Source organism: Rana temporaria, chromosome 3 (assembly GCF_905171775.1).
Source record: "Rana temporaria chromosome 3, aRanTem1.1, whole genome shotgun sequence".
Taxonomy (NCBI): Eukaryota; Metazoa; Chordata; class Amphibia; order Anura; family Ranidae; genus Rana; species Rana temporaria.
The window spans coordinates 42,179,597-42,192,874 of NC_053491.1; the positions used below are offsets into that span (position 1 = coordinate 42,179,597).

Here is a 13,278-nt window from a genome sequence, read left to right on the forward strand (position 1 = left end):
TTGTGCATTAAAATTCATTCAAATTGCGTTAGAAAAAAAACACTGCGCAAACATCGCGTGTCAAAAAAATCTGCAACAGTCACCATTTTATTTTCCAGGGCATCTGCTTACAAAAATATATAATGTTTGGGGGTTCTAAGTAATTTTCTAGCAAAAAATGGATGCTTTTTACATGTAGGAGAGGAATGTCAGAATTGGCCCGGGCTGGAAGGAGTTAAGGCCTCATTCACACGGGCCGCGGGCGTATGTAAGAGTAAACCTGTGTGAGGTCACATTCACATTCTGTGCAAGATGAGAACGCAAACAAAACTGCGTTCTTTCCTGACACACACAGAAACACGCTACACTTTTGCAAACAGCATGGCATTGATTCCTAATGGTACCCAGGGCTGTCTTAATGAGAGGGCACACCTGGGCACTGCCCAGGGGCCCCAGCTGCATGGGGGGCCCCTGCACTTTCCCCAAAGCAGCTGGTCCTTGAGCCCACGCTGTCCCGAAACTGGGGGCCCCATGATGGCACTGAGAGTGATGGATACACAGGGGAGGCAGGGTGGCAGCGGTGCACCGTACAGAATAATGCCTATTATTTCACAGCTGCCAGGGAAGGGCAGGGCCCGAGAGCCAGTGTCATCTTAAGAGCATTATAGGCCCCCGGGCAATACAGTGCACTGGGGCCCTGTCTACACAATCACGCACGAGAATTACTGACAAAAATCATAAAATTTACTGGCAGAACCACATTTACTGCCACTGCAAAAAAAGTACCTAAAATTACAGTTTTCAGTGCCCAACAATGCAAATGTCAGTATTTAAACTATAAACATATAGCTAGTGCTATTAGCAATGTGTTTAAGTTAAACAAAAGTAAAAAAAAAAAAAATGTCTTCATTGACATGAAGGTCAGGTTACTATAACCCAGCCAGCACAGAGATTTCTCTTACATCAGAGTCTGCAGGATTCCCCCTTACAGTGAAAGGGAACTCTTATGTAAAGGGGAACGCTGCAGATCATGATCTAAGGGGGGAACTCTGATGTGGAGGGGGGCTATGGTGACCAGAGACAACCTTATATCAGAGTCCACTGCTTTCTCTTTCCCACTTACATCAGGGTCCGCAGACTTAGTTCCCACTTGCATTGTAAGGGGGAATCCTGCAGACTCTGATGTGGGGGGTACTCTGGTGACCAGAGACCACCTTCCTTAGATTAAATACACGAAGGTAAGGGGGGTCACTAATATAGGAGGGGGAACCTTTATATCAGTGCCCCCTTACATTTTTGCATTCACTCCCCCCTTACATCAGCAACCCCCCGCACTCGTGGAGGACCGGATCTTCTCTGTGATTTCCGCAAACTGGGCATGGGCAGTTCTAACCCGTCACTCTCCATAATTTTTTACTGGGGTTGCTGGGCAGCCGGTGGCCCCCCAGGCAAGTGGGGCCCCCGGGCAACTGCCCAGTGTGCCCAATGGAAAAGATGGCCCTGCGGAGAGCCAGTGATGGGGGATATCTGGGGTGTAGAGGGGTCAGAGTAATGACAGAATATCTTGGTTATAGAAGGGTCAGAGTACTGGGGGGGGGGGGATTTCTGGGATGTAGAGGGGTTAGAGTGCTGGGGGGGTATCTGGGGTGTAAAGGGGTCAGCCTCCTACCTACTTGATGTCTGTTTACCTGCGCTGTCTCCATTGTAGGGGCCCCAGAGCATTACTTTGCCCAGGGGCCCATGATGCCATTAAGATGGCACTGATGGTACCCCCACGCAACTTTGCGCTGCGACTTAGCAAAGAGCGTCAGGGACTCAATCTGCATCTTTCCCACGCATAGGACAGCCCATTGCAGTGAATGGATTGTCCTACACACAATGCATAGAAAAGAAGTTCGTTGGCTTTTTGAAAAATTGCGCCATGCCAAAACGCATGGTACTGGGGCATCATGCAGTTTGGCATGCGCAAAAACACACGTGTAAGCACATGCGTGCGGTTGCCATTAAGAGTTAATAAATATTAATGGCACTGCTGAAGGGCAGTGCTTTTTTTTGCGTTGGGAAAGTGCGTGATTTTTGCACACAGAAGGGTGAACGCAGCATTAGTAAGGAGTCATATCATAGAATAATGTCCTCAATTCATTTCCTGGTAATAAAGTATAATGATGAATTTTGCTCACCTCACCCAGGGAAACGTCTTCATTCCAGTTCCCAATCCGGACCGATGGGTTGAAGACATTCATCCTGGCTCTGATATTCCACTCGCTGTCCAGTATACAGCTTCCAGAGCTCTCCTGTTGTTATAGGAACGATATGTTTACATGTTACCATAGATACACAACACATTACAACGCTATGGACAGCCATGTGACAATGCTGACATCTCGTGGACAAAATAAATATTACAAGCACCTTAGATTTCCATATTGCTTGCTTAGTTGCCACACGCTAAAGAGATCCATGTGACAATGCTGACATCTAGTGGACAAAATACATATTGCAAGCACCTTAGATTTTCAGAACGCTTGCTCGGTTCCACACCATGGGCCGGATTCAGAAACGATTTACGGCGGCGTATCTCCAGAGACGCCGCCGTAATTTAAAATGTGCGCCGTCGCATCTTTACGCCTATTCAGAAAGGCATTTACGTTTGTTTTTCTCCAAGATACGACTGACGTAAGTCTCTTACGCCGTCGTATCTTGGGTGCATATTTCCGCTGGCCGCTAGGGGCGCTTCCGTATATTTCCGCGTCGTATATGCAAATTAGGTAAATGCACCGATTCAGAAACGTACTTGCGCCCGTCGGATTTAGCTACGCTGTTTACATAAGGCGTCGGTCTGGCGTAACTTTACCCCTCATAAAGCAGGGGTAAGTCATGTTAAGGTATGGACGTCCGGAAGCGTCGGAACAGCGCCGTATTTTACGTTGTTTGCGTAAGTCGTACGTGAATGGGGCTGGGCGTAAGTTACGTTCACGTCGACTAAGCATTGAGCCGACGTATCTTGGGGAGTATTTGCGACGTGCCTGTGAGCATGCGCGCGCATGCGCCGTTCGTTCGGCCCCTGATTTGCATGGGGTCACGGTTCATTTTAATAAAACACGCCCACTGCCAACCTACTTTAAATTACGTGGGCTTACGCCGGCCCATATACGCTACGCCGCCGTAACTAAGGACGCAAATTGTTTCTGAAAACGGTACTCGCCTGACTTAGTTACAGCGGCGTAGTATACGCGATTCTTTCGGAATCCGGCCCCTTATAGATATCCATGTGGCAATGCTAACATCTAGTGGACAAAATAAATACTGCAGATACCTTAGTGCTTGTTCCTCATTCACACAAACCTCCTGTCATTGTATTATTTAACTCTTTCGCTGGCAGGGTAATTTTTTGCATTTTCTGCAGACATATTTAAAATAAATAATTTTAGACCTGAAGATTACAACCCCCCACCCAAAAGCCCACTGAGTCAGCACCCCAAGCCGATCCGTACATCTGCTTTGGGTGCAGGCGCCCCTGCCTGCATTGCAAGTAAGGAAGACCGGCAGTGGAGCTTTCAGGTTTCCTACTGTGCATGCACAAGTCGCACAGCCCTTTATGAATGGTCCTGTTGCCTTCTGGGACACACACAGGTCCCAGAAGGCAGCAGGGGGGGGGGGGGGGGGCGACATAGGAAAGAAGTCCTGAAGAAAACATGCCAAAAATATATATTTTTTTGTTTTGCTCAGATTTTTTATTAATTTGTATAATCATTTGTTATTACGTTTTCTTTTGACTTTTTATTTCACATTGTAACCATCCTAATGCTGTCGGTATATGTTGGATTGTTTATCAATAAAACGTTTGTTAAAGAAAACATGCCAAAAAAGTACCAAAAAGAAAGAAAAACTATCTAAAAGTGTGGGGGGGGGGGGTGTTCAATTGTTTGAGACTGAGTTCTCATTTTGCCTGGAACTCCACTTTAACCACTTAAGCCCCGGACCTTTAGGCAGCTAAATGCCCAGGCCAGGTTTTGCGATTCGGCACTGCGTCGCTTTAACAGACAATTGCGCGGTCGTGCGACGTGGCTCCCAAACAAAATTGGCGTCCTTTTTTCCCCACAAATAGAGCTTTCTTTTGGTGGTATTTGATCACCTCTGCGGTTTTTATTTTTTGCGCTATAAACAAAAATAGAGCGACAATTTTGAAAAAAAATCAATATTTTTTACTTTTTGCTATGATAAATATCCCCCAAAAACATATATAAAAATTTTTTTTTCCTCAGATTAGGCCGATACGTATTCTTCTACCTATTTTTGGTAAAAAAAATCGCAATAAGAGTTTATTGATTGGTTTGCTACTATTGGCGGCGATCAGCGCTTTTTTTTCGTGACTGCGACATTATGGCGGACACTTCGGACAATTTTGACACATTTTTGGGACCATTGTCATTTTCACATCAAAAAATGCATTTAAATTGCATTGTTTATTGTGAAAATGACAGTTGCAGTTTGGGAGTTAACCACAGGGGGCGCTGTAGGAGTTAGGGTGCACCTAGTGTGTGTTTACAACTGTAGGGGGGTGTGGCTGTAGGACTGACGTCATCGATCGAGTCTCCCTTATAAAAAGGATCACAGTGAAGCACGTTGAAGCCCTGTTTACATACGGCTCTCTCCGTTCTTCAGCTCCGGGTCGGACCCCCCACCCGCTAGAAGGCAGGGACGTATATATACGCCCATCTGCCTGTCCGTGCCATTTTGTGGACGTAAATAGTCGTGCGGCAGGCGTTAAGGGGTTAATTATAGGTGACATAAACACAAAGCTTTGTTTTTTTCAAATATAAAAGATGAGGTTTCACCAACATACACTGTAGATAACCAGCTTATCAGAATTTAAAATTGCACGCGACAAACTTCAGCACCTTGTATTTTCCACAGGCGATGCTTTAACCATTTCTCCACCGCCCGCCGTCAAATGACGATGGGAGGCCGACCCTATTGTTCTGGGTGGACGTCATATGACGTCGCGCCATTAAAAGCCACTAGGGGGCGCGTCACTGGGGACCCGATGGGGACCCGATGTAAACACACAGATCCACGTCCTGTCAGGGAGAGGGGAACCGATGCTGTGTCCCTTGTACATAGAGACAACCATTGGTCACCTCCCCCAGTCACTCCCCTCCCCCCACAGTAAGAATCACTCCCTAGGGAATACATTAACCCTTTGATCGCCCCTAGTGTTAACCCCTTCCCTGCCAGTCACATTTATACAGTAATCAATGCAATTTTATAGCAGGGATCACTGTATAAATGCAAATGGTCCCAAAAGTGTCCAATGTGTCCGCCGCAATATCGCAGTCACGATAAAAATCGCTGATCGCCGCCATTACTAGTAAAAAATAATAATAATAATAAAAATGCTATAAATCTATCCCCTATTTTGTAGACCCTATAACTTTTGCGCAAACCAATCAATAAACGCTTATTGCGATTTTTTTTTTTTACCAGAAATATGTAGAAGAATACATATCGGCCTAAACTGAGAAAAAAAATATCTAAAAAAATAAATAAAAATTGGGATATTTATTATAGCAAGAAGTAAAAAAATAGTGTTTTTTTTCCAAACTTGTCCCTCTTCTTTTGTTTATAGCGCAAGAAAAAAAAAACGCAGAGGTGATCCAATACCACCAAACGAAAGCTCTATTTGTGGGGGGGAAAATGATAAAAAATGTATTTGGGTACAGTGCTGCATGACTGCGAAGTGGTCATTCAAAGTGTGACAGCGCTGAAAGCTGAAAAATGGCTTGAGCAGAATAGGGGGTGAAAGTGCCCAGTAGGCAAGTGGTTAAAGGCCCCCTACAGGTCATCAGTTTAGAGGTCACTATAACTAGCCTAGAATTAATGCTGTCACTCAGGCATGCACAGCAATGTGTAACGTGTGTAGCACATTTAACATTTTTGTGTGTTGTTACCCCAACACATGCATTTACATTTGTACTGGCGTGTACATGGGGGTGGGAGGGTTCAAAAATGGGGGGGGGGCGGACTTAGGTGCTTGGTTGTAACTCTTAATTGTTTACACTTTTTTTTAACTAAACTTTTTTTTTATCATATAGGGGGGAAAAGTTCCCTATGTGATGATTTTTTTTGGTGACAGGTTCTCTTTAATGAGGCATCAGGTGTCTAAACCCCACCGGTCTCACCTGTTCTCCAATGGAGAGAATGGAGCGCAGATCGCACTCCATTCCTTTATTTCCCCAGGACCAGGAAGGGGCTTTATACATGTTGCTTCTGTGTCACTTGCAGGAAGCTCCTCCCTTCTACCTGGTGGCTACCGCCATGCTGGTCTGGGGTCTGCTGCAACAGCGCAGGACCATGCACAGCGGGGAAACAACATATACAGGGGTGAGTGGAAGCAATCCACTTTAACCCCCCAGTGGCGGCAGTGGGGGGTTTTTACACACACTCTCCCGAAGGCTGCAGCCACCAGATCCCTTCCATCTGACAGCTGAAAGTTAACTTTTCAGATTTGCTGCAGCCACTGAGGCTGTGTGTAAGATCTTCCCACTGTCACTGCTGAACTACGTATGACATTGGCAGTAAAGGGATTATAAACCCTTTACAACCACTTTATGCTACAGGTAAGCCTATTAAGGCTTACCTGTAACTACCCCGGATATCTCCTAAACCTGCACGGTTTAGGAGGTATTCCCTGTCCCCTGCATGTGCCAATGTCATCGGCACATGCACACTGGGGCAAACTGAAGCAATGGCACCTATGTGCTGTTGCTTTCACACCGGGGCAGTGTGCTTGCAGGACGGGAAAAAAAGGCCTACAAGCAGCGTCTTTGGGGCAGTGCTTGAGGGGTGTATAAACTGCTCCTAAACCACCCCTGCCATTGAAATCAATAGGCAACTTTGCCAAAGCACCTGAAAAGCATTTTGGCACTTTTCGGGCGCTGTTTATCCCTTCTTTGGTGTTAAAAGTGCCCTGCTCCCACACACACAGCACCAGTAAAGCGCCTATAAAATGAGAGGCGCTTTACCTCTAGTACTGGGTGGTCTTCAGTGTGAAAGGGGTCTAAGGCTGAAGTTTATTGTTAGAAAAAGAAAAAAATTGCGCATACCTTGCAAAGCAAAAAAAAACGAACGAAAATAAAGCAGCAACTCAAAAATGTTATACAACATAAATAATATAAGACAGAAAATGGAGTCGCGCTATGTGAATAAATATGTGTCTAGTCACAAAATATATGCATAAATAATGAAAATAAGCAAGTGCAAATAACCAAAAAACATATCAAATAGAAAAAAGAAAAAAAAAATATAGAGAAAAAAATATAATCCCAGTGATGGAATAATAATTTTTCACAAAATTGTTCGTCAATAAGTGAAGTGACAAAAGTCCAAAACATGCGACATGAACGAGTTCATTCCTCAGAAGTGTTGATTGACAAACAGATGGTGCGGTGACGTCAGAACGACGTTCTGACGTCACCGCACCATCTGTTTTGGACGAACACACGTTCTGTTGAGCCGGCCGGCTTTTTTATGCTATCAAATTTCTACCTAAATGTGAGTGTATCTCTATCTCTTACAATTAAAGTAGTGTTACGTTTTACACTATGTGAGTCTCTTTAATTTTTGGATGCCCTGAATGCTTCCTGGTGAACACTGAGGATCCCCCATGTCATTAAGGACGCCCGAGTTACTGCTGCTGGAGTGTCTTATTCCCTGCATTATCTGATCCTTATTGGGATCGCAGACTCTGGTAAGGGTCAGTGTTTTCAGTGGTGGTGGTTCTTCATTCCGTCCTTTTGTCACAGCCGTTTGTCAATCATTAGTTGCCGCTCTATTTTTTGTTTTCATATACAAGTGTTACGTTTTTACACTATGTAAATTTTTCCTGTTTTCGGATACCCTGAATACTTACTGGTGATTGCTGAGGACCCTCCACGCTAGCAGGGACGTTTGGGCTACTGCTGCTGGATTGTCTTGTTTCCTGCATTGTGTGATCCCCATTGGGATCGCAGACTCTGGTAAGGGTCAGTGTTTTGCATTGGTGGTGGTTCTTTATCCTGTCCATCTGTCACAGCCGTTTGTCAATCAACACTTCTGAGGATTGAACTCGTTCATGTTGCATGTTTTGGCCTTTTGTCACTTCACTTATTGACGGACAATTTTGTGAAAAATTATTATTCCATCACTGGGATTATATTTTTTTCTCTATATTTTTTTCTTTTTTTTATTTGATATGTTTTTTGGTCATTTGCACTTGCTTATTTTCATTATTTATGCATATATTTTGTGACTAGACACATATTTATTCACATAGCGCGACTCCATTTTCTGTCTGAAGTTTATTGTTGTATTTTTTATTTTATTTTATAAATCAGCACCAGGGATGGTACTCACATGAAAGACAAGTATTTGTTGTGCTGATGGCTGCTCGGTTCTTTGAAATCTTCATCCCTTTGCTCCCCCGGATACTCCTGCAGCTGGTCATGTCTGAACAGTAGACATAAGGAGAGAATCTGACTGTACACTCAATTTTAGATCTATTGAAACCATGTTATATGAGGACTAAAATAAAAACTGCCTATGCAGGTAACAGGTGCCTGTACATAAAAATACAAACTGTGTATCTTTGACTAAAGGTAAAGAAGAACTCTGGGCAAAATTTGTATTTTCCCATGCAGTGGGGTTGTGCCCGCATTGCATGGGTTAACTGCTCGTTTTTGTCTGGAGGATTTTAGAGCAGAGATATACTTACCTAATTTGCCAATCTTCCGAGTGCAAGGCCGGTTCCCGCCGCTCCTGCCCCCCCTGCACGCTAGCAGTCCTGTGAATGGACTGTTCCTCACGTCATCACACCCATAGACCAGCTCGGGACGTGAGGACGGCAGGAACAGTCCACCGCTGAACGTGGGGAGCACGGTTTTCCAGGGGATCGAAGGATCAGGTAAGTATGGCCTTTCTGTGCACCCCTTGACAAACCGAGCAGTTAACCCATGCAGTGCGGGCACAGCCCCACTGCATGGGAGGAAAAAAAATCAGTGTTATGCTTTAAATAATATCCTTGCTATAGGTGTGGTCCATTTAGGGACCTCCCACAAACCTGACTAAAAAAACTCCCAGAGATGCCACCCCTTCTGCCTCGCTGCTAGGACATTCCCAGCCGCTACAGGCATCATTCAGATATCGGCTTTTCCCTACACCATAAGAACGATCATAGCGATTGGTCAGTTGCTTGATCGTTCTTACGGGCGGCAAGAGTGGACGCCCTCCCTCCCACGCCCTCAGGTGCTTCTACTGACTCACCGCTGAGATCGGTGTGTCAGAGAACGGATCCGCTGGCCCCAGATATTCACCACAGAGATTTGCGGCGGACCAGATGGTCGGAGGCCGGGTATGATGTTATGATGTCACGCCCGGCCTCTGCATTAAAAAAAACAGCGGCACCTCGGCTGGGAAGCCGTGATGTTTTTTTAATTTTATTTCAGGCTTCCCAGCCTAGAGGTGAGATGTGGGGACTTATTGACCACATATCTCACTGCAAAGAGGTCAGATCGTGCCATATTCCTATTACAGTAAAACCTTGGTTTGCGAGCGTAATTTGTTTCAGAAACATGCTTGTAATCCAAAGCACTTGTGTATCAAAGCATTTTTTTACAGGGTATAAAAGAGAAGAGAGGCACCCCTAAGTGTAGCAATAAGTTGCTAAATGTTGAACCTTCATTAAATGTAACACTATTGCTACACTTAGAGGGGCCTCTCTTCTTTTTTATACTCAGTTGTGACATGACGCTACTCTTATATCAAGACATCGCTTGTATATCAAGGCAAAATTTATTAAAATATTTTGCTTGTCTTGCAAAATGCTCTCAAATCAAGTTACTCTCAAACCAAGGTTTTACTGTACAGGGGATGTTTACATTCCTTGTAATAGGAATGAAAGTGATACATTTTTTATTTTTTTTAAGTGTCAAACTAAAAAGTAGAAAGTAGAATTAACAATATATTTTTTTTTAAAGTGCCCCTGTCTCCGTGTGCTCGCACGCAGAAGCAAACGCATACGTAAGTCCCACCCACATATGAAAACGGTGTTCAAACCAAACATGTGAGGTATCGACGCGAACGTTAGAGTGACAGCAATAATTTTAGCCCTAGACCTCCTCTGTAACTCAAAACATGTAACCAGTAAAAAAAATGAAAGCGTCGCCTGTGAGGATTTTTAAGTACCGAAGTCTGGCGCCATTCCATGAGCGTGTGCAATTTTGCCACATGACATGTTAGGTATCTATTTACTCGGTGTAACTTCATCTTTCATATTATGCCAAAAAATTGGGCTAATGTTACTGTGGTTTTTTTTTTAAAGCATTTTCCCCAATAAAATGCGTTTGAAAAATTGTTGCGCAAATAACGTGCAAGAAAAAAAGTTACAATGACCGCCATTGTTTTCTCTAGGGTCTCTGCTAAAAAAACATATATAATATGTGGGGGTTCTATGTAATTTTCTAGCAAAAAAAAAATATGATTTTTACATGTAGGAGAGAAATGTCAGAATTGGCCTGGTTGGCAAGTGGTTAACAACTGATGATTCGTCAGCTGTCAGGTGAATGTTTTAAAAAAAAGAGAAAAAATGGCGTGGGGTCCCTCCTCCCCAAAATCCATACCAGACTGTTATCTTCAGCAGATCAGGAATGGGAGGGGACGAGCGAGCGCCCCCCCTCCATCCAGAACCATACCAGACTGCATGCCCCCGCCCCAAAGCCTCTTGCCCCCATGTTGATAGGCACAAGTGCCTCTTCCCTATAACACTGGCCGGTGGTTGTGGGGGTCTGCAGGCAGGGGACCCCCGTATCCCGGCCCACCCCTACTCAATCACCCCGAAAAGCAGTGATTTGTTAAAAAATAAAGAGATGGTTTTTACTTCATTAACCACTTAAGACCCGGACCAAAATGCTGCTAAAGGACCCAGCCAGGTTTTGCGATTCGGAACTGCGTCACTTTAACAGACAATTACGCGGTCGTGCGACGTGGCTCCCAAACAAAATTGGCGTCCTTTTTTCCCCACAAATAGAGCTTTCTTTTGGTGGTATTTGATCACCTCTGCGGTTTTAATTTTTTGCGCTATAAACAAAAATAGAGTGACAATTTTGAAAAAAATGCAATATTTTTTACTTTTTGCTATAATAAATATCCCCCAAAAATATATAAAAAAACTTTTTTTCCCTCAGTTTAGGCCGATACGTATTCTTCTACCTATTTTTGGTAAGAAAAATCGCAATAAGCGTTTATCGGTTGGTTTGCGCAAAATTTATAGCGTTTACAAAATAGGGGATAGTTTTATTGCATTTTTATTTATTTTATTTTTTTTACTACTTATGGCAGCGATCAGCGAATTTTTTTGTGACTGTGACATTATGGCGGACACTTCGGACAATTTTGACACATTTTTGGGACCATTGTCTTTTTCACAGCAAAAAATGCATTTAAAATGCATTGTTTATTGTGAAAATGACAGTTGCAGTTTGGGAGTTAACCACGGGGGGCGCTGTAGGGGTTATGTGTGACCTCATGTGTGTTTACAACTGTAGGGGGGTGTGGCTGTAGGTGTGACGTAATCGATTATGTCCCCCTATAAAAGGGATCACACGATCGATGACGCCGCCACAGTGAAGAACGGGGAAGCCGTGTTTACACACAGCTCTCCCCGTTCTTCCCGTTCTTCAGCTCCGGGGAACGATCGGGTCCGCGGGTCCCGCGGTCCCGGAGCTTCGGACCGGGTTGCGGGCGCGCGCGCGCGTCTGGACAACAGCACAGCACGTACAGGTACATGCATTTGCCCAGCCGTGCCATTCTGCCGACGTATATGTGGTTAAAAATGGAAAATGTCCCTGTCATAGCTCCAAGACGCTTACCCCGACTTGTTCATTCCCCGACTTAGTTGGGGTAGGCGGTACACTTTGGTGGGGGTGGGTCAGCCACGCCCTGTGACCTTTGACCTCTGGGAACCCGCCTTCTGACCTTTTGACCTCTGGGGGAGGTCCCTGTTCCAATTCCTGAGTCCTAGCCATATTCTTCAATGGGAAACCCTAACCCTACCCCTAACCCTAACACCAACTCCGGTAGTTTCTTCTAGCTTTGTCTTCTACTTGTGCTGTCTTCTCCTTGAGCCATCTTCTTCCTCGCCGCAACTTACCCGTAACAAATCAAAATTCGGCCAAATTTTGCATCTTTGGGACATTTGGATGTGTCCGAACATCCGAACACCTTGTAATTAGGGTGACCACGTGTCCCGGATTGCCCGGGACAGTCCCGCATTTTGCAGGTCTGTCCGGGGCACCTTCATTCCAGGACAATACAGTGTTCCGGAATGAAACTGACACAGCCACCCCCCAAGCCAAACTAATGACCCCAAAAAAGGCCGCCACATCACTGCTTTACTCACTGACAGTGCTTGTCTTGGCCGGGAATGCCTGGAGGAGTACAGTCCCTGCCCCCTGCTTGTGATTGGAGAAATCATAAATCCCGCCTCTTGTGTCCAATCACTGTGCTGTGATTCGTTACAGCACAAGCTGATTTTTGGGAAGGGGGGTGTCCCTGAATGGTAGTTTGGAAATGTGGTCACCCTACTTGTAATACATACTGGCCCAGATTCAAGTAGAATGGAGCAATATTTGCGTGGGCAAAGAGCAAAGATTTTTCTCTGCGCCCACGCAAATATTTCCATTTGCCCAGCGATTCACGGAGCAGTAGCTCCGTAAATTGCGCGGGCGCTATGCTAATTAGCCCTGCGTAAGGGCGCCTAATGTAAATGATCCCGCCGGGGGCGGGAATCATTTAAATTAGGCGCGCTCCCGCGCCGAGCTAACAGCGCATGCTCCGTCGGGAAACTTTCCCGACGTGCATTGCGGCAAATGACGTCGCAAGGACGTCATTTGCTTCTAAGTGAACGTGAATGGCGTCCAGCGCCATTCACGGTTCACTTACGTAAACAACGTGAAATTTAAATTTCACGGGCGGGAGGCGCAGCTATACTTTAGCATTGGCTGCGCCTGCTATTAGCAGGAGCAGCCTTATGCTAAAGGCGCCGTACGGAAACTCCGTACCTTGCGTACGCAGGGCCCGCGCAACTTTTGTGAATCGGTGGTAGTATGCAATTTGCATACTACACGCCGATCACAAAGGCCGCACCCCCTAGCGGCCAACGCAAGAATGCAGCCTGGGATGTGAAGGCATAAGGAGGCTTATGTTTGTCACATCCTAGGCTGCATTCGGTGTAACGAGGTTCCTGAATTAGGAGCACTCGTTACA

At 45.2% G+C, this 13,278-nt stretch overlaps 1 protein-coding gene across 2 annotated transcripts in view; it reads right to left on the minus strand.

Annotated features, from left to right (window-relative positions):
• CFAP161 (cilia and flagella associated protein 161) overlaps positions 1–2,303 on the minus strand; it is a 33,546-nt gene extending 31,243 nt beyond the window's left edge. Inside the window, exon 1 of one of the 2 annotated variants that reach the window (XM_040342455.1) lies at positions 2,165–2,303. In XM_040342455.1, the coding sequence (XP_040198389.1) occupies positions 2,165–2,218 (54 nt within the window). In that variant the 5' untranslated portion in view covers positions 2,219–2,303. Of the gene's footprint in view, positions 1–2,159 lie in introns of both variants that reach the window. The other variant, XM_040342454.1, reaches the window with a different exon arrangement.
• Positions 2,304–13,278: the final 10,975 nt, after the last annotated feature.